The 21,446-nt window shown below is 46.6% G+C and overlaps 1 protein-coding gene across 2 annotated transcripts in view; it reads left to right on the forward strand.

The window, feature by feature from the left end:
- HEATR5B (HEAT repeat containing 5B) overlaps positions 1 to 21,446 on the forward strand; it is a 94,157-nt gene that overhangs the window by 55,910 nt on the left and 16,801 nt on the right. For both annotated transcript variants that reach the window (XM_040429542.1, XM_040429543.1), the window contains exons 23-32: positions 9,235 to 9,414; positions 11,688 to 11,939; positions 12,989 to 13,170; positions 14,381 to 14,449; positions 14,541 to 14,720; positions 18,261 to 18,492; positions 18,691 to 18,945; positions 20,011 to 20,138; positions 20,898 to 21,042; positions 21,131 to 21,403. In XM_040429542.1, the coding sequence (XP_040285476.1) occupies positions 9,235 to 9,414; positions 11,688 to 11,939; positions 12,989 to 13,170; positions 14,381 to 14,449; positions 14,541 to 14,720; positions 18,261 to 18,492; positions 18,691 to 18,945; positions 20,011 to 20,138; positions 20,898 to 21,042; positions 21,131 to 21,403 (1,896 nt within the window). The remainder of the gene's footprint in view (positions 1 to 9,234; positions 9,415 to 11,687; positions 11,940 to 12,988; positions 13,171 to 14,380; positions 14,450 to 14,540; positions 14,721 to 18,260; positions 18,493 to 18,690; positions 18,946 to 20,010; positions 20,139 to 20,897; positions 21,043 to 21,130; positions 21,404 to 21,446) is intronic.

A 21,446-nucleotide genomic window follows, 5' to 3' on the forward strand; every position in this document is an offset into this window, starting at 1 on the left:
TCTGAAGGTGGTATCTGCCTTCTTATCAACGAGGCTTTCGTCCTTTTCCTCCCATCCCCGGGAACGGACGCTTTACCGTTTGGAGGTTGTTGGGCCTTGCAGTTTTTTACTTGGAGATCTCCGACTCTGGTCGGCATTCGGTCTCTTGTGTTTCCAGGAGGTCAGTGCAAAAGGTTGATGGCCTCCAGGGTGGCTTCCTCCGCTTTCTCAGAGTGTCTATTGCTGTGGTTATCGCACCAATGGCAGGGTTCTGCTTTCGGTGTCACCGTTCATTTCACCAGAGCGGTCGGTGCCTCCTGGGGCGGAGGCATTAGGTTTCGGCCATACATTTGTGCAAGGCAGTCACTTCTTCCTTGCACACCTTACCGAGTTCTACAGGGTGCATACTCGGGCTTCGGCGTATGCTGCCTTGGGCCGCCTGGTCTGCAGGTGGTGGTTTCTTGATGCCTTCGGGTGCTTCGCCTTGGTGCTGTGGTCCCTCCCCTCTTGGACTGCTATTGAACGTCCCAAGGTCTTCTGTGTCCCCCAAGGAAACTGGGCGAGAAAACGAGATTTTTGTATAACTTACCAGTAAAATCTTTCTCGCTCTTTCCTTGGGGGACACAGCACCCACCCATTCTTTGTTTGTTTTTTCTTTACACGGTTTCCGAGTTTGTTTTACCCGTTGGGTAGTTGGCTTGTTGGTTCCACTTTTGGACTTTGCCTTTTCTCACTACTTGGACACGCAACTGGCAGTCTCTCTCTCCAGGCTGAGGGTATAGCTGTGGAGGAGGGGCTTAACAGTCTTCACTTAGTGTCACGCCTCCTATGGAGATGAGCTATACCCAAGGTCTTCTGTGTCCCCCAAGGAAAGAGCGAGAAAGAGATTTTACTGGTAAGTTATACAAAAATCTCTTTTTTTTTTTTAAACATATTTTCACTGCTCCTGTCTGTACCAGCGCTGCTGTCTTAAAGCCTGGCATAGATTGGCTATGTCAGGCTTTAGCAGAGTGGGCACAGTCATAAGAGAGATGTCTTATGTGAGCTCCTGCCCTGTGCCTGCTCGTTCCCCTCTGTTAATAGCCTGCATAGTACATAGGTATGAGCTTCAGGAGAGAAGCGCTCGTACGTTACAGTTACACCTAGAGGCTCAGCTCTCTCTGTATCTGCCATGCCCTATGCAGTTTGACTTTAGGAGAAGTGAGGCCCAGGTGTGATGACTTTTACACTGCCTGGCTCTGTCAATCAAAGTGCAGAGGATGTGGCAGTTGCAGATAGAGCAGAGCCTCTAGGAGTAACAGCAACAGGCTTATTTGCATATATTAAAACTTCATTTTTCTCGGGCATATATGAACATGGGACCAATACAGATGCATTGAGCTGTCAAGTGCACATACAACAGGCCAGACAGTTTCATATCTGCTGACAGATGCCCTTTATTTAATTATTTTTGTGTCTGGAAAATGTATGGTAGAAAACCTTTACTTAAAGGGGTTGTCTGAAACAAAAAAGCTTTTGCAGAAAGGCTGGGGAGGGTAAGTGTGCGTGTCACTGCTGTCGGCCAATCACTGGCCTAGGGGTGATGTGTGCCTGAATGGCACGTAACCACAAAGGGCAGCAGCAGTGAAATGGATATAGACAGCATGTCACACTTTCAGGAAATGGGAGCCGTGGCTCTGGAACCTGGACTTGTTGAAAAGGTAAGGGTGGATCTTTGAGCAGTCTGTTCACCAACTCTGAAAAAGTTTTTTCTCGCCCAATTTCCTTGGGGGACACAGAAGACCTTGGGTATAGCTCATCTCCCTAGGAGGCGTGACACTAAGTGAAGACTGTTAAGCCCCTCCTCCACAGCTATACCCTCAGCCTGGAGAGAGAGACTGCCAGTTTTTGCTTAGTGTCCAAGGAGGCAAGACACTCCCTGCTCTGCAGGGCTGGTTTCTCCTTGTTTCAATTTTATTTTCTTTTTGTTCCAGATCATCAGGGATAACAGAGACGCACTAGACCTCTCTGTTCTCCCGGGGTTGAGCTGCGCCAGTGCCGGTCACCCGCACTGCTGCCTCCCCCACAGAAGGCAAGGTGGACCAGGGCAGCCCAGCTCCCCTGCATCCCGCCAGCGCAAGGGTCGCCCGCACGCCAAGTCCCTCCCCCGGCGTCCTGCCAATACGGTGCCAGTAGCTGAAGGGGCGACCCTGCTGGAACGGACCGAGGGTGAAGACGGCTATGGTGAGAGATTGGCTTCTCCAGCCCTACGTCCGTCCCCCCCCCCCCCCCCTCGGTCTCCTGCGTGCCTGACCCTTACCTGGGCCTATGGACCCTTCTGTCCCTGCTAGACCTAGGCTGGCCCTGGGCTGCCGCAGGGCGACATCTGCTCCCTCTCTCCTGGCCTCCAGGACATTGGCACCCTTGTTCCTACAAGAGGAATGCCTAGGGAGCTGCGGAGGTCCGCACCTAGCTGCCCCTGACGGAGGGGTCATGCAGGCGTCCCACCCTCACAGACCCGGTCTCAGGGTCCCCCTCCCTCTTACCGGCCACTACTTCAGGGCCAGAGGGCCCGCGCCTTGCTGCCACTGACCCTCCCTGCTCTAACGGGCACCGGTCCAGGGGAAAGGTGGTTGTAGCTGCCGGCAGGGGTGAAATCATATGGAGCGCTGTTCTAGGCCAGGGGCCCGCTCCAGGGGTAAAATGGCTGCCGGGTGCAGGGTCCTGACTTCCGGACACCTGGGTGGGCACCGCGGCCTGCAAAGGAGCGCTTCAACAGCCCCGGCCGACCGTCGGAACCTTCCGGTCGGCCGGGCGCCGAAGTCTTGTGTTCCACTTCAAGACGATCCCGCTCTATCCGGGTCCCCGGCTCGCGGGGTGGGCACCCGCGGCCGGTATGTGCCGCTCCGTAGGCCCGGCTGGTACTTTAAGTACTTGCGGCCCCGGTCAGCCGGGCGCCGCTAAAAATTTAGGCCCCGGCTCTTCCGGCCCGCGGGGTGGGCACCCGCGGCCGGTATGTGCCGCTCCGTAGGCCCGGCCGCTACTTTAAATACTGTGCGGCCCCGGTTCGCCGGGCGCCGCTAAAAATTTAGGCCCCAGCTTCACGGCCTACTAGGCCGCAAAAATTCAGGCCTCTGTTGGAGGGGGCTGGAACTTCTCCAGGCGCGAATTTTTCCCGCCTGGAGGTTCCCCCGCCCACAGAGGATGGGCCTGTATGGGTGGATCTGTGCCCTGTAGGTGGCATCTGCCTCAGTGAGGCTGTGTGTTAAAAAAAAAAAAATTATTTATTATATATATGACTTGTGGGCTGCGCAGGACGCTGCAGCCTCATCTCAGAGTGCTGCCTGTATACATGCCCCCCTTCCATAGGCGGCATGGTGTCGCGCTCCCCGGCTGCGGCGCTGCCAGGTTCTTTTTTCCCCTTCTAGGGGGTTTTTTTGCCCTCTCCGTGCTACGGCGCTGGTCAAGGTGCATGCCTTTTCTGTAGGCAACATTCGTCACCCTCTCCAGTTATGGTGCCTGCCATGTGCAGGACCCCCCTCCTGGGCGGGATACTGCACTCTCCCTAACTGCGGGTTGGCCTTGTGCATGATCCCCCTTTCTTTGGCGGCCTACTGCAGTTTCTCCGGATACAATGCTGGCCATGTGCACGACCCCCTTACATAGGTGGAACACGGCACTCTCACTGGATTCGCTGCTGGCCATGTGCGTGCCCCCCTTCCATAGGCGGAACGCTACACTCTCACTGGATTCGTTGCCGATCATGTGCATGACCCCCTTTTTTAGGCGGAATACTGCACTTTCACCGGATACGGTGCTGGCCATGTGCACGACCCCCTTCCTTAGGCGGAACTCTGCACTCTCACTGGATTAGCTGCCGGCCATGTGCGTGCCCCCCTTCCATAGGCGGAACGCTACACTCTCACTGGATTCGTTGCCGATCATGTGCGTGACCCCCCTTTTTTAGGCGGAATACTGCACTTTCACCGGATACGGTGCTGGCCATGTGCACGACCCCCTTCCTTAGGCGGAACGCTGCACTCTCTCTGGATTCGCTGCCTGCCATAGGCATGACTCCCTTCTGTGGACGGCATTCGGCACTCTCACTGGATTCACTGCCAGCCATGTGCATGACCACCTTCCATAGGCGATATGATGTACTCTCATTGGGTTCACTACCGGCCTTGGGCATGCCTCCTTCCCGGGTGGCGGCATACATACACTCCCTCGGTCGGTGGTTGTTCTCTCGCCTGTACATTGTTGGCCATGTGCATGACCCCTATACATGCACTCTCTCTGGATCCACCGTCGGCCACATCATGACCCCCCTTCCGTGGGCGGTGTACGCACTCTCACTGGATTCGCTGCCGGCCATGGGCATGCCTCCTTCAGGTGGCATACACACATTCTCACCGACTGCTCGCATTCTCCCTGAATGCGATGCTGGCCTTGTGCATGATTCCCCCCCCCCCCTTCCTTTTCTGGGCGGCATACTACGCTCACCAGATACGTTGCTGGCCTTGAGCATGGCCTCTAACATGGGCGGAACGCTTGCGCTCCCCTTGGATACGGTGCTGGCCTTGTGCGTGACCACCCCTCATTCCATGGGTGGAATATTGCACGCTCACAAGATTCAAGGCTGTCCTTGTATGTGCTGTACTGGACTTGCACATGTTCCCCTTCATTGGCGGAGTAGTTACACTCTCACGAAATTTCGGTGTTGGGTGAATTGTTGCACACTCACTTAATGCTAGGATAGCCCTATGCATGTCCCCCTTTTCACTAGGTGGACCTCCTGCGTTTCCGCTGGATACTGTGTAGCCATGTGCATGGCGCCTTTCTGGGCGAAGTATGGTATGCCCTACTTCTCTGACGTAGGTACGGCCTTGGGCATCTCCCCCTTTTTGGGGCAGGCCTTTGCATTCTTGCCCACTGCAGTTTGCCAGGTACATTTCCTCCCTTTCGGGGCGGTCAGTTTGCATTCCATCGCATTCCATACTAGTCTTGTGCATAACTCCTTTCAGTTTGCACTCCCGTAGATACTGTGGCACTCTGTGGCTGGCCCTCTTCGCGGTGTTATATTTTTGCAGTGAGCGGACGTTCTTGTGCGTTGTTTGGGCCGTGTATGCCTTCTCGTCCTGTAGGTGGGTTGGCCTTCTCACTGCTTACGGGGCTACTCGTACGTAGCCTCCTTCCTCCTGCGACATTCTTTTTCTCTTGGGATACGATGATTGCCGCAAGCCTTGCACTATTCTCTAAGGAGATCATTCTGGTGCAGTGTGGTATGATTCTTTCCGGATTGGCGCCCTTGGTGCTTCAGTCTGATCTGCTACCAGGTTCGGGCCGCTCTTCTTGGGAAGGTCACCCAACTTCTCTTGGGTGCTCGCTTATACAGGTCCGGGGGACCTCCACCTTGGGTTCTTCAGGGTATTCGCCTTCTGCGTGGCGGTGAACCGGGCGTCTCTGTGTAGCGGTGTTCTGCTTTTGAGCTGTCCTATGGCCTCTCTGTTGCCCACTCCCCCTTTTTTGGTTGGAGGGTGTTATACCGGCCTCTGTCTCGCCTGCCTTTTCTCGCCGGCTCTGTTTGACTCCCACTCGGTACAGATCATTCCGATGTGGCGTCTGTTCCGGCCACGCTTCAGAGGCTGTTCCTTCACTGCCCTTCCCTCTGGGGAGAGCATGTTTGTTCATTTGGATGGTTCTAGTGTTCCTTTTCAGTCTCCCTTGTCCACACTGGCTGTACTAGCTGTGTGCCTAGTTACCGGGTCTACCGCTTTCTGTCCTCCCGCTGGGTGCAGATTGCGTTTTTTCCATTCTAGGCAATGTTTCGGCTTTGGATTCACCTTCTCGGTAACTTGGGAGGACTACCATTTGGTCAGGATTGTCTTTTGATCTCCCACACCGGAACTGTAGTCTGTCTTCCTGTGGTGGCTACATTGGCTTCGGCTTTAGCCTGTCTTGTCCTGGCAGTTGCTGGGCGGACCCTTCGGTTCCTGTCCGTTTGTCCTTCTGCTTCCCCACTCTGGGGGGATACGGGACAACCTTGCTCGGGGGCCGACGGGACCAGTTCTACCGACTGTTCTACCCGTGTTACTGGTCCGCGCCTGATCATTGGGTTTTCACCCGCTTGCCCAGGCGACTCTAGTGGGCTCGCTAGTGTTCGCTTCTAGCCGAGTTTTCGTCCAGGATCTGTGGTAGGACTTAGGGCTTTACCTGGGGTTCTGTGGGAAGCTGGGCGTTCCCCCACTCTGCCTTTCTCCATGGTTCTGTCTTTCTCCAGTCCGGCCTGGACCTGGGGCTGGGACTCTGTTGCTTGAAGTATCAGGTGTCATTCCTGTCCTTCCTCTTTCAGCGTTCCCCGTCCCTCTGGGCCTGTCAGGAACTTCTTCCATGGAGCGGCTCTTGGGTTCCTTTTGTACTGCCCTCCGGTACCGTCCTGGGAACTACATACTGGGCTCTTGGCGCTCCAATTTTTCCTTGGAGCCGTTACAGAAGTTCTCTCTACTCCTTCTGTCCTGTACGGTTGGGTTTCTGTAGCCATCGTGTCTCTGACGGGTGCCTGAGTGGCGGCCCTTCTTGTTCCGAGCCTTCTGTCTTCCCCCAGGACAGGACTGTTCTCCATTCCGTCTCTTCCTTCCTTCTGAAGGTGGTATTTGTCCTTCATTTCATTGAGGCAGTCGTCCTCCCCTTCCCCCCCCCCGGGAACGGACACTTCACCGATTTGGACGTTGTTTGGGCCTTGCAGTTTTTACTTGGAGATCTCCGACTCTTGTCGACGTTCGGTCTCTTATGTTTCCAGGAGGTCCGAGCAAAGGGTTGACGGCCTCCAGGGTGGCTTTCTTCCGCTTTCTCAGAGTGGCTCTTGTTGTGGTTGCCGCACCAAGGGCAGGGTTCTGCTTTTGGTGTCACCATTCATTTGGCCAGGGCCGTCGGTTTTTTCCTGGGCCGGAGGCTTTAGGCTTCGGCCATCCATTTGTGCAAGGCGGTCACTGGTCTTCCTTGCACACCTTACCGAGTTCTACAGGGTGCATACTCGGGCTTCGGCGTATGCTGCCTTGGGCCGCCTGGTCTGCAGGCGGCGGGTTTTTTTGATGCCTTCGGGTGCTTCGCCTTGGTGCTGTGGTCCCTCCCCCTTTGGACTGCTTTTGAACGTCCCAAGGTCTTCTGTGTCCCCCAAGGAAATTGGGCGAGAAAACGAGATTTTTGTATAACTTACCAGTAAAATCTCTTTCTCGCTCTTTCCTTGGGGGACACAGCACCCACCCATTCTTTGTTCTTCTCTGACTGTTTCCGGGTTTGTTTTACCCTTTGGGTAGTTGGCTTGTTGGTTCCAATTTTTTGGACTTTGCCTTTTCTCACTACTTGGACACGCAACTGGCAGTCTCTCTCTCCAGGCTGAGGGTATAGCTGTGGAGGAGGGGCTTAACAGTCTTCACTTAGTGTCACGCCTCCTAGGGAGATGAGCTATACCCAAGGTCTTCTGTGTCCCCCAAGGAAAGAGCGAGAAAGAGATTTTACTGGTAAGTTATACAAAAATCTCTTTTTTTTTTTTTTTTTGTTTTTTTTAATGTTTCAGATAAGTCCTTTTAATTGGCGTATTTGCCTTGAACTTGCAGCATAAGTAGGTTAACCCCTTCATAACCGAATCACATAAATAAATGGCTAATTGACTGGTCCCTGTCCCTGCAGCCCCTAAATGTAGGTGCTGTGTTTGAGGGCACTGTACACTCCTGCCTGCAGTGTCATCTGGAGGATTAGACTGTCATACTGACGATACACCTACATAAAGAAAAACTGAGACTAAATAGGTTGTTAATTGAGAATATATTTTTTTAAGTACACAAAGTAACATAAGTAAAAAGAGACATGATACATCAAATAAATATAAAGTGCGGTCTACCCCTGAGGAGATAATATCAGAATTCATATGTAAGGGAAGAGGGCTAATTCATATAAATACATGATCGTAAAGTCCACCAACATGATAAGAAAATTGGAGTGCAAGTGCCTATAAAAGTGCAAGTGCATATATCAAGGCTAGCGGAGCGGCTGTCTACATCACGCGCATCAGAGGAAGGCATCGCCGAAACGCGTGCCGGTGTGTGCGGCTCTCCTGAGGTGGATCTCCCTACAATGGGTATGTGATACTTGTATGCCATGTCCTATGAGGGAATAATTTAACTATATTTTTCACATGCACTTTAATAACATCATTATGCTAGCTATCTTGTATTCAGGCTTTTTCATACATAAATTCATGTGATGTAGACAGCCGCTCCGCCAGCCTTTATACAGGCACTTGCACTTTTATATGCACTTATCATGTTGGTGGACTTTACAATCATGTATTTATATTAATTAGCCCTCTTCCCCTACATATGAATTTTGATATTAACTCCTCAGGGGTAGACCGCACTTTATATTTGATGTATCATGTCTCTTTTTACTTATGTTACTTTGTGTACTTAAAATATATTCTCAATTAGCAACCTATTTAATCTCCGTTTTTCTTTTATGTAGGTGTATCCATTGTATACTGAGTGGAGGGTTTGTTGCAACACTTAGTATTCTATCTGGGTGATTTTTTTATTTTATTTTTACTTTTTTATTTTATTTTTTACTTTTATGCTTTGTAACGTGTGTATGCTAATTGTCATACTGACGAGCTGTGATAGGGAGCTGAAAAATACTGAGTGCGCTGTTAACACAAATTTTGGAGTGCACTATCCCAAAAGGTGAATTTCTGCTCTTGGCATGAAAGCCCAAAGCATCCCCTGGCCATGAAAGTCTTAAGCAGTGTAATGTAATCTGTCCCTGTGATTCATACTGACTACCAGTATAGAGCATTTGTCCCTCAAGCGCTTAAAGGGAACCTGTCACCTGGATTTTGTGTATAGAGCTGAGGACATGGGTTGCTAGATGGCCGCTAGCACATCCGCAATACCCAGTCCCCATAGCTCTGTGTGCTTTTATTGTGTAAAAAAAAAAAAAACATTTGATACATATGCAAATGAACCTGAGATGAGTCCTGTACGTGAGATGAATCAGAGACAGGACTCATCTCAGGTTAATTTGCATATGTATCAAATGTTAGTTTTTTTACACAATAAAAGCACACAGAGCTATGGGGACTGGGTATTGTGGATGTGCTAGCGGCCATCTAACAACCCATGTCCTCAGCTCTATATACAAAATCCCGGTGACAGGTTCCCTTTAAGATCTGTAATGCCGCCGTTTGTTCGGAGGTAACAGCAGTGATCATGTTTTTCCCTGCAGATATAAACATAACAGATACAGGTCTGGAAGGAGTATTGTTTGGAATGCTGGACCGAGAAATAGACCGCAAACTGTGCTCGGACATCCATGACACATTGGGTCACATGCTGTCTTCATTGGCGGTGGACAAACTGTCTCATTGGTTGCTGTTGTGCAAAGATGTCTTGGCAGCCACTAGTGGTATGTATTTGTCTTTAAATGAAATGATTCTGTAATTCGGGAGTTTGCCTTTATACAGTGATGACTCTCTTTTTATTGCTCATGATTGGTGTTAGATAGGATTTGATTATCAAATTGTATAGAACTGTAATGTTTTCCTCCACCTCTCAATTTAGAACCATAAATTAGATTTTTTGGGTGTTAACTAAGGAGGACCTGTAACCTCTCCGGACATGTCTATGTTAGTAACTACTTCTCCTTCATTTATTCTTATGATTCTATGTTGTGCAGTTCCTTTATTATTTCTGCTAGAAGTTATGAATGAATTTCTAGCAGTTTCTCGCACCTACAACGAGAACGGAGCGGGAAGAGTTGTGGCTGGAGGACCCCGGGTTTCCTGGGGTCCGGCCACCACCAAGCGATACTCCCCGCTGCTCCCATTCAAATGAATGGGAGCTCACCACGCATGCACAGCCCCCGCTTCCATCCATTTCTATGGGGCTGATGGAAATAGCTGAGCCAGCACTCGGCTATTTTCGGCAGCCCATAGAAATGAATGGAGGGCGGCTGCGCATGCACAGTGCGCCCTCCACAACTTTTCCTGCTCCCTTCTCCTTGTAGATGCGGGTCCCAGAGATGGGACACGCACCTATCAGACAATAGGGGCATATCCTGGTGATATGCCTCCATTGTCTGTGATGGCAAAACCCCTTCAAGCCAAACTGGACCTTTAAAATATGCATCCACTCAAGCCCGTCACCAACACCACATAAGAATCTATCAGCAGTATTAACAATGCTAAACTGCTCAAGCACAAGGTAGGGGCTGGGAGAGCAATGCAAACTTGCCTTTTGTGAAGTTTTTATTGCCAGGAGCAGTGTGAATATTAACTTTTATTCTGCTGGATTCTGTGTCTGAAGTGCCCTGGATGCGGAGCTTCACTGTAAAGTGCTCTCTGCATTTAACTGCTTCACAGCCCTTCCCCTCTGCTCTGACAGCAGTAGTGGTCTCCTGGTTGGATTCTACAGCTGTTGCAGAGAGAAGAGGGGAGGGGCTGTGAAGCAGTTCAATAATAATAATGTTATTATTACATCTTATATTCATATAGTAGCACCATATTCCACAACGCTTTACAATTCAGATGCAGAGAGCAGTGCACTTGCAGAAGCAGAATGCGGCAGAGTATACGTTTATATTCGCACTGCTCCTGATAATAACCGCTCCACAAAAAGTATGTTTGTACTGCTCTACCCAGGCCCTATCTAGTGCTGTCAAGGGCAACGTGGTCAGAACTGCTGACTGACTTCCCTTAAAGTGCAGCTTTGCTGTAGCTATTGTTAAACGGGCTATCCCATGGTTAATATGAAAATAAAAGCCTTTCCCTAACAAAGCTAGAACCAGCCCCGTATCTCACATGGATCCAGAGATCTCCCCAAACATTGCTGCAATTGCTCTGCTACATTTATATCAAGTTGGTAGCTCAGGGCGACCACCTCAGCAATGTTACTGAGGTGGACAGAGAAGTAGATCAAACAGCAGGTGGCGCTATACAGATATAGTTTATTGAATAACTCAGTGGCTATACTACATTTTTTATTACAAGCAGGTATAAAAATATTCAGATCTAGGTGCTGGTTAGAAAAATGTAGAATATTTTTGTGGGACAACCTCACTAAATACTGTACATTTATAAAAATGTTGGGAGAAGGGTTATAATAATATTAGTTTGATTAAATAAGTGCCATGCATTTCTTCCAAGTGTCATCTATAACAACTGATTAATCATACACAGTAAGGCCTCCTGCACACGACCGTTTTTTTTTCCCCGTTTACTGGCCGTTTTTTGCGTTCTGTATACGAAACCATTCATTTCAATGGTTCCGCAAAAAAAAGGAATGTACTCCATATGCATTCCGTTTCAGTGTTTCCGTTTTTCCGTTCCGTTTAAAGATAGAACATGTCCTATTATTGCCCGCAAATCACGTTCCGTGGCTCCATTCAAGTCAATGGGTCCGCAAAAAAACGGAACACATACGGAAATGCATCCATATGTCTTCCGTATCTGTTCTGTTTTTTGCTGAACCATCTATTGAAAATGTTATGCCCAGCCCAATTTTATCTATGTAATTACTGTATACTGTATATGCCATACAGAAAAATGGAACGGAAAAACGGAAACACAACAGAAACAAAAAACGGAACAACGGATCCGTGAAAAACGGACCGCAAAACACTGAAAAAGCCATACGGTCGTGTGCAATAGGCCTAAGAGTCGTTGCAATTTCTCCTCCTAGATGTGGGCACAGCCAGCCTGGTAGCCGGTGTAAGGGATGAAGAGACTGAAAAGAAGGAGGACGTGGACGATGACACAATGTTCACCACACTGGGAGACGATGATAAATCGAAACCATTTGTAGCCCCTCGTTGGGCCACACGTGTATTTGCAGCTGACTGTCTTTGCCGAATTATCATGCTGTGCGAAAACGTTAACAAACCACACTTCGATTTAGCTACCGCTCGCACCTTGAAAATGAAAAATCCCAAAAGTAAGTTATGTTCTCTAATACAGTACTATATAGTTCTATCGTTCTGTTTCTATCAGAAATAATACTAGAAAAAAGTTAAGTTACATCTTTATTTATAGCAGATATCATATAAAGCAATGTCAGCGGTGATAAAAAGTTCTGTTACTTGTCCAGGATTTATTTTATTTTTTTAATACACACACACACACACACACACACACACACACAGTGATACCTAATGACGAAATCTACACTTGCCCGCTCCCTGCCACTTCGTTCCCAAGTGAAGACAGCCCGGGAGCCATGGAATTGGAATGCAGCGGTGGGGAGCAGGGTGTTGGCGAAGGTTGAGGGAATTAAAAATTAAAATTAAAAATTAAAAAAATAGCCAAACCCTTTCCCCCTAGGAGCCAGCTTCTAAAAAAATTTTTTTATAGGAATATTGCCACAGCATCCTCTTTAGGACACTGTTATTCTGTGTCACCCAGTACCCCCTATTTAAATAAAAGCATTAAAGTACCCCAAAGGCTACAGCAAGTACCTTGTGGAAACATTGCATGTACTCCTGGGTTAAATATACCACATGATGATGAGCTAAGGTTTTTAAACAATCCTTATCCGTCACTTCCAGGTGGAAGTTATTGACTAATTTTCAGGATAGGTCGTCATTATCTGATCATGGGGGTCCAACACCCGGGACCCCCTACAATCAGCTGTTTGAAGAGGCCACCAGCGCTGCGCTCCTCACAGCTCACCAATCATGGCTCCATACATTGTATAGCAGCTGTGCTTGGTATCGCAGCTCAACCACATTCACTTCAATGGAACTGAGCTGCGCCTAGGCCATGTGACCGATGTATATGACGTCACTGGCCTAGGAGGAAGCCGCTGTCTCTTCAAACAGCTCATTGGCGGGTGTTGTGGCAGTTGGATCTCCACTGATCTGATAGGCCATCAATACATGAACCCCAGAAATCCCCTTTAAAGCAGCACAGAGCAATAATCGGTAGGCATTGTCTGGCTATATGGAACCGTTCAGTGAAATCTCTTGCGTTTGACCTATTTTGCAGGTGACTTTTTGGTGTTACATCTTTCTGACCTGATTCGGATGGCATTCATGGCCGCCACAGATCACAGCAATCAGCTGAGGATGGCTGGTTTGCAAGCCCTGGAGGATATTATTAAGAAGTTTGCTGCTGTTCCGGAGCCTGAGTTTCCAGGACATGTAATCTTGGAGCAGTATCAGGCCAATGTAAGGATGAACTGGAGTGTGCTCTTTCTCTCTCCTCTTTCCTTTCAGTGTTTTATGGAAACACAATATTTTTGGCTGGTATCGGAAACCACATTAAGTCTTGTCAATGAAAAAGTAATTTAATTGACTATTATCACACTGAGAAACTGTATACAATTGCTCTTTTGGGATTTATAGAGAACCTGTCACCATTCCTGACTTGTCTGGTTTAGTAAATGCTTGTATTCTCCATAAAATAACAATTCTGGAGAATCTTTTCTTATAACTCTACATTATGGTATTCCTCTATTATTCCCTATAGAAACTTGTGAATAAATGACCAACTGGGTGTTTCCCTTTTCCTTGACACAGGGATGTGTCCCTACACTGGCAGCCCTGGCTGAACAGTGTGAGAGTGTGCAGTGAAACACCCCCTTCTGGTAACATCCAGATGTCAAATTATTCATCAATCTGTTATAGGAATAAGAGAGGAATGGAACAACACAGAGTTTGTTTTTTTTTAAAGAAAGGATGATTTAGAATTGTTATATTATGGGGAATACAAATATTTCCCAAAACAGACATCAGGAGTAGTAGCAAGTCCTCTTTAACCACAGTGTTTACCCCCCCTCCCTATCTTACTAGGCCAAATTTTAAATTTTGAAATGATTTTCCCAGGAAATATTATACCTTTTTGTTTTGTGCCATTAGGTGACGGATATAATAATTAAAAAAATATGTATTGAAGAAAAAAAAACTGTAAAAAAATATTATTTTTTTTTCCTTTTTTTTATAAATATTTTTGTCTGTTACAAAAGAATTCAAGAGAAAACATTTCTAAAACCAGTATCGTATGGATGCATGGAATATGGATGCTACTTGTGTGGTTTGTCTACTGGCTGGGCCCACTGCAAGTCCTAGAACAGTAGGGACGGAAGAATGGACTACTGTCTGTTCTGAAGTATAGTCTGCATGTGTGATTTCCAGTGAAGTATTTGAAGAATGCATTGTGCTGTTAAGGTACATTCACACAGGACGTGATTTGCAGCAGAAAAATCTGCATGATTTACATGCTGATTTGTCATGGATTTCATACTGTGCTTTGCAAAGGGAATCTGGAGCATAAATAGTTAAACATTGGAATTTTCTGCATGCATATGACAAGTCAGAAGTATAATATAAAATAGTAGTAAAGTGCAGTGTCTAAAATAGTGATTTGTTTTCTTCTCAGGTGGGGGCTGCTCTACGACCTGCTTTTTCACAAGACACTCCCTCAGACATTGTCGCAAAAGCCTGCCAGGTATGGAGATGCATATTGTCTGCATATGTTCAACAGGACTTGGTCATTTGGAAACCTTTTTACAGCAGTCATTTTGTTTTCTTTTTGTCAGGTATGTAGTGCCTGGATAGGGAGCAAAGTAGTCAGTGACTTGAATGATCTTCGCAGAGTACATAACCTTTTGGTTTCCTCGCTGCATAAAGCACAGGCTGGAAAAGGGTCATCCAGTCAGCTGTACCGTGAGAGTGCCATAACTATGGAGAAACTAGCCGTATTAAAAGGTTGGGCAGAGGTAGGTAATTGTATCTTTCCATCGTATTGTGTTTGCAACGCTTTTAGCTTTCTCTTTAACCTGTTCATGATCTGGAAAAGAACTTCTTTTTTTTTCTCCAAATGCCTTATGTTTCTCATCATTTTCCCTAAATAAGACCAAAAATTCATATTCGATTTAATTTTAAGTAATATGAGAGCCCTGCATGTCCCACAAAATTAAAAACTCGATTTTTGTGCTTACCGTAAAATCTGTTTCTCTTCCGTTCAATGGGGGACACAGTCTTGACCTTGGGTATAGCTATTGCTACTAGGAGGCGACACTAAGCAAAAAAAAGTGTTAGCTCCTCCTCTCAGCTATATCCCTCCTTCAGACACTGAGCTAATCAGTTTTAGCTTAGTGTCTGTAGGAGGCAGACCTCCCAGCTTTGCAGGTCTGCTGAAATTTTATTTTTTCATTCTTTAAAGGGAGTCTGTCATCAAAGTTTCACCTTTTTAACCCTTCCCATAGCTTTCTAGCAGCCTTACAGTTAATAAAAACGTTACCTTTATGAGCGATCCTGGACTCATAAAATCGGCAAAAAACAACTTAGTGGCATATGCAAATGAGGGCTCGCAAGTGCCCAGGGGCGGCGTTACCCTCGTAGGTGCCCAGCTAGCTCAGCCTTATTGTCGCTTCCCCCCGCCCATTCTTTCCCTCTGACCGCCCATCTACTTACTTCTTGTTTCGCCGAGATCCCGCGCCTGCGCACTCAGTCCGTCGGCCGGCGCATGCGCACTGCGATGCCCATTCCTTGTACGGCATCACAGTAATTAATGCGCATGCGCCGGCTTCGCGCCATTAGGGGAAAGCCCAACCCCTTGTTGCTCCAAGCACCTCATCTACATTTAACTAAAAGTAAAATAACGATTGCAGGGAAGGCTCATTCTAGTCACAATGATCAACCCTACTAGGCAGTATGCCTTGTTTAATATAGTTGATCATGGTGACCTATGCTCTAGTCTTTAACCCATTACTACCATCTCAGAATAACAGCTAAACCCCCCACTCTGTTCCACCGGAGGTGATCCTGACTACAGGAAAACGGCTTAGCGCTGCCTGCACAGCTTTTTCCATAGTCCCAGCCACTCAGTATCCCGACAGGTTTGGGGAGCCACATTCTACAGATAGATGTTTGAGATGGAAATACCCCTTTAATGTAATAACACCTTCAGGATATTTTAATGTAAGGGCATCCTCTGATTTTATTTTTTTTAAGGCTAAAAGCAGATTAAGTTGAGCAGAGCAGGTAGAAAGTGGTGGTGGGGTTAATGATGATACTAGATACAGCCAAACCAGAGACCTTTAGGTAGTCAGCACTGTTTCAGAAATCTAGCCTCTCATCAGTATAGTGCAGGGTACTGTACTGTTGGATTAGATTCCTTAGATGAAGCTTGGGAAAGGAAGGGGGGGGGGGGTTCTATTTCTCAATGAAGATAAACACTGGTGTATGGGAAACTTTTTTTTTTTTTAGGCAGTGCTCCAAGGGAACAAGTATGCAAATCGGAGACACCTTTCTATGAACAGCACTTTTTTAGGTTCCTGACCCTCATCAGTACAGAGCATCAAAAGAGGTGGGAGTGGTGGAAAATAGAAAGAAAAAAAAACAACATAATGCTGCTTGCTCAAAAAGTGTTGCCTTTTGTACTCCACAATTCTGGCACTTAGCCCTTAAAGGGAATCTGCCTGCAGTTTTAACCATTCTAAACTGTTGACAGCACTAGTTAGTGAGAGCAGGACAAACATACCTTTTGTGGAATAAAACTTCATATTCACACTACTCATGGTAATTTAAAACAAAACTCCACAAAATGTATGTTTGTACTGCTCTCTCTCCTGCCCCTATCTAGAGCTGTCAGCAGTTTAGCATGGTCAGCACTACTGACAGATTCCCTAATAACTTCCCTCCTGCTGTTTTTATGTATATTAGTAACAAGTAAATGATTGTTTCAGTTCCCTGTCACAGTACAGGATTGGGATCTCAATGGATATCGGGTTAAACTAGGGATTGTCCCATCTTGACATATATGATATATCCACAGGAAAATAGCCGAGCGCAGTTACTTGACTATTTTAGGAAGTCCCATTTCTGGAACATTCTGTGGATATGCCATAAATTTTCCGATGGGAATACCCCTTTAATATTTTCTTCTATATTTGCCGTATTTTTCACCCTATAAGACGCACCGGCCCATAAGACTAACCTAGGTTTTAGAGGAGGACAATAAGAAAAAAATATTTTTCATTAGACCTCAGGTCAGACCAGCAATCAGACCCCAATGTTAAGAAGACCCCAACAAGATCAGACCCCCAATCAGACCTCAGATAGGAGCCCCATGCCTCTCATCAGCCCCCAGCAGTCCCCTTTTCCTCATATTAGCCCCCAGCAGCCCCTCATTGCCTCATATCAGCCCCCAGTAGCCCCTGATCATCCCCCAGCATCTCCATATTGCCCCTGTTCACCCCCCAGCATCTCCATATTGCCCCTGTTCAGCCCCCAGCATCTCCATATTAGCCCTTAATCAGCCCCCAGCATCTCCATATTAGCTCTTAATCAGCCCCCAGCATCTCCATATTAGCCATTAATCGGCCCCCAGCCTCTCCATATTGCCCCAGATTGCCTCATGTTTTATAAAATAAAAAAAACACTTACCTCTCCTGCTCCGGACGCCGCCGCTCCTCACCTACATCGCGATCCTCTTCCTCCTGCCGCCGGCTGTGCTGTGAACCGGTGCACAGCGTGAGGTGACAGAGCGCCCTCACGCTGTGTGCAGCCTTCACAGCCGAGGCCCAGGAAGCGGTGAGTATAGAGCCTTCACTGCTTCCTGGTCCTCCGGTCCATAATGGAAGCGCACATTAGTATTCAGCCCATAAGACGCAGGGGCATTTTCCCCCCACTTTTGGGGGGTTTATGGAGCAAAAAATATGGTATTGACGAGGGCCTTTTTTTTTTTTTTTTTTTAAGCAGTTATTCAGGTATGGATAATGATGACCCATCTTCAGGATAGGTAATAATTATAACATTAGCGGGGGTCCGAGTCCCGGCACTCCAGCTGATCAGCTGTTTCTGGGAGCTGCAGTGATCCGTGGAGCTCTGGGGAGTGCAGCTGGCTCCCGGCAGCTTTCCAAGCACAGTGCTGTACATTGTATAGCAGTTGTGCTTGGTATTGCGGCTCAACCCCATTTACTTCAGTGGGGCTGAGCTGCAACTAGGCCATGTGATCGATGTACGGTGGCGACACATGGCCTAGGAAGAGGCCGCGGTGCTCACTGAGTGCCGGCCTCTTCTAATAGCTTATCAGTGGGGTCCTGAGGATAGGTCATCAATATATATTACCGGATAGCCCCTTTGCAGGCAAGTGGTTTATATTACATATATTTTAATATTTGTGTATATGAGAACTGTAAAAAGAATTTTATATTTTCACGGGATGCTGTAAATTAATACATTGTTCAGACAGATCTAAAATTCAAATTTTGCAGAGGTAATCATTGTAATATACTTTCAACCTTGAATCATAGGTCTATGTTGTGGCAATGACTATTAAAAATGAAGCAGACAGTAAGCCCAGCAAAGCCGTCAAGACAAATGAAGATGATGATTATGGTACCACAGATGAACTTCCTCCAGATAGCCTGATATCCTTAGTGGAATCGGCTTTGCCAACGCTTAGCCGGTTGTGGCTGGCCGTGTTGAAAGACTATGCTCTGCTCACCTTGCCACAGGAGTTTGCCAGCCAGCTTCCACCTGATGGTAAGTGTCCTCCCACATGCACCTGTTGTTATTTTGTGTACAGTTCTGGATAACGTACATGTCTATATGAACTTTTTATCATGGTTATGATGCAACTACAACTTTCCCTTATCATTTTTGTTATTGTTTAGCAGATAAAACATTGTCTTTCTATGTATTTAACCTTTTTATATTTTCTGCATTTGTCTTAATAAACAGGTGGAGAATTTTACACCCCTGAAACAATTGATACAGCTAGGTTACATTACCGCAACTCCTGGGCACCTATACTACATGCTGTGGCCCTCTGGCTCAACTCCACTGGCTTTAATACTTTACAGACTGCAGATGAGACAACCATAACAGGCTCTCAGAAACGTAACCCCACCATAGCGCTGAACCAGCCACCGGGAACACCACCCAGCCCTAAGTCACTTATGGAGCTTAACAAAGATAGAATGCATCTGATATTAGGTGGGTGGCATTTAATGCTCTTATATCATAGTCCCACATATAATAAACTTTGCAATGTACTTCGAATTCCCCTCACTTTGTCACCGCAGGCGTCCTGCCCCATGTTCTTAATGCAACACAATGACTTGACGTCCATAGTTACGTCTTTCCCTGCACCAGCCTCTCTCATGTGGACAAAGGGAACTTGAAACGAAAGTATATTGCAGAGGTTATTATTTTTTAAGAGGATACAGCTTTCCTCCGGAGTCATTCCTATGGGTTGTTTTTGTCTCTAATACTGCTGAGATTTTTTGCTGGAAATGTTCAGCACTCGTAAAAATCTAAAAAAAAGTCTTTATTTCCTCTCGGGGCATATATACAAAATTAAAAAAAATAAAAAACTTCATATGCGTTTTGGGTAAAAAAAACACTCTTTGTCATAACATGATAAAGGGTATTTTTTTTTTTTAACCAGAAACGTGTCAAACTTTAATTTTGTCTACATGTCCTGATGAAATAGACTCTTTACATTTTACAAATGCTGAACATTCCCATGTCTTTGTCTGCTAATCTGGGGAACCAGTCCTGCGTTAGAGCACCATTTCAAGATGGAGGTGAGCTGATCCTATTTTTTTTTTTTTTTTTTGTTGTATGTTGGGTTTTCTGACTGTTTTATACTAATGAGTTATCTACAAGATAGATGATCAGTATCTGAACAGTGGGGGTTCTGACTCCAAGGACCCCCATTAATGAGCTGTTTGAGGAGGCCACGGCGCTCCAGTGAGTGCCATGACCTCCTCACAGCTTACCAAGCACAGTGATGTACATTGTCTCGCTGCTGTGCTTGGTATTGCAGCTCAGCCCCATTTACTTGAATGGGACAGATCTGCTTTTAGGCCACGAGACTGATGAATATAAAGTCACTGGCCTAGGGTAAGATGAGAGAAGGCCGCGGAGCTCACAAGAGCACCTCGGCCTCCTCAAACAGCCGATCAGCAGGAGTCCAGTCTTGAGGATAGGTCATACATAAAACAGTCAAGAGACCTCTTTAAAATCTGATCATTAACATCCTTTATATATAATCAGGTATCAGCATTCAGTTCTTCTGTGCACCTCGACCTGAGGAACCTGTTGAACATGTCACGGCTTGCCTTCAGGCTCTGCATATTCTTTTGGAGTCGTCTTTTGCTAGGAGTCACATAGCAGAAGACCAGGTACATTTAAATAATTCTTTGAATCAATTGCTTTTCCCTGTGTCTCAGTCACTAAAGGCCTCCCAAGTCTCTTATGGAGGAAGGCAAAGATTCAACTGGCTGTGTTTGAACCTGTCCTAGTTGTTTTGTGTCCACAGCAGTACATGAGAGCTGTTCATCACACTTCCTGGCCCAAATTTAACGCACCTAGAATCTGCCTAAAATTTGCACAAATTGGTACAATTTTGGCACAACTAGGGCTTTGACAATTTTTTACTTGCTTAAAAGGGTACAGCTTCATGCCACAATTCTGATGTAGAGTTCTGTCTCACAGTAAGTCAACCAAAAGGGTCTATCCTTGCACCACATTTATCATCCAGCATGAGCCCTGTGAAAAATCTGGTGCAAGTCTAGACAGTCTAAGGTTACACCATCTGCAGGCTTAGTGAATTGATCACCCATATTGAAATATACCCTACCTTGCATGGCATAAAGCATTTCTGTGTGAGGTTATAATAAGAAAAACTGGATAACCCCCATCAAGTTCACCAAAAACAATCACTGGTTTTTAGTCCTGCTTAAAAGACCTAAGATGACTTCATCTATTGGATGATCCTCTAGCTAAACGTTACCATCTCTTTCATGGAGCTGGCTGTTTACTGTAAGTTAGACTATGTCCTATACTCTTGGCTTCTATTGGCATCCACACTAGTGGGATACCTGAATGTCACATACATATTCTCATTTCAGAATCTGAAACCATTGTGTCTTCTACTCTAGGTGATTGGAGTGGAACTTCTAAATGTCTTACATCGCTTACTACTGACCTGTAATCCAACATCTGTTCAACTGCTAGTCACCAGCGTGGTGCAGCAAATTGTGCGGGCAGCAAACGACAAATTACAGGAACAGAGAAATGCTCAAAGTAAGGTTACTAAATATTACTTATTGCCTAATTACAAGTATGACAATAAACACTACTAGTAAAGTCATTTCCCGATGTTTTTCTACAGACAAAGATGACACAAGTGAAAAGGAAACACAGGTAGTCTTGGGTGAAGGTGAAGAAAGTGGTGGCTTGATCCCAGCAAAGTCTCTTGTCTTTGCTGCGATGGAGCTCCTGATGTTCATCCTGGTACGACACATGCCACAGCTCAGCTCCAAGGTGTCCGACTCCCCAAGTCATGTTATCAGCAAGCAGCAGCAGCTTTCAGAAGAGAGTACGCGGCTTGTAGCATCTACAGTGACCATTCTAGCTGATCTGCCTCCTTTGTGTTCACCAGCAGGTAGCTGTTTCAAGATCTTTCACCTTTAGTATAAACTGAAATC

The sequence above is a fragment of the Bufo bufo genome, chromosome 4, assembly GCF_905171765.1.
Source record: "Bufo bufo chromosome 4, aBufBuf1.1, whole genome shotgun sequence".
Classification (NCBI taxonomy): domain Eukaryota; kingdom Metazoa; phylum Chordata; class Amphibia; order Anura; family Bufonidae; genus Bufo; species Bufo bufo.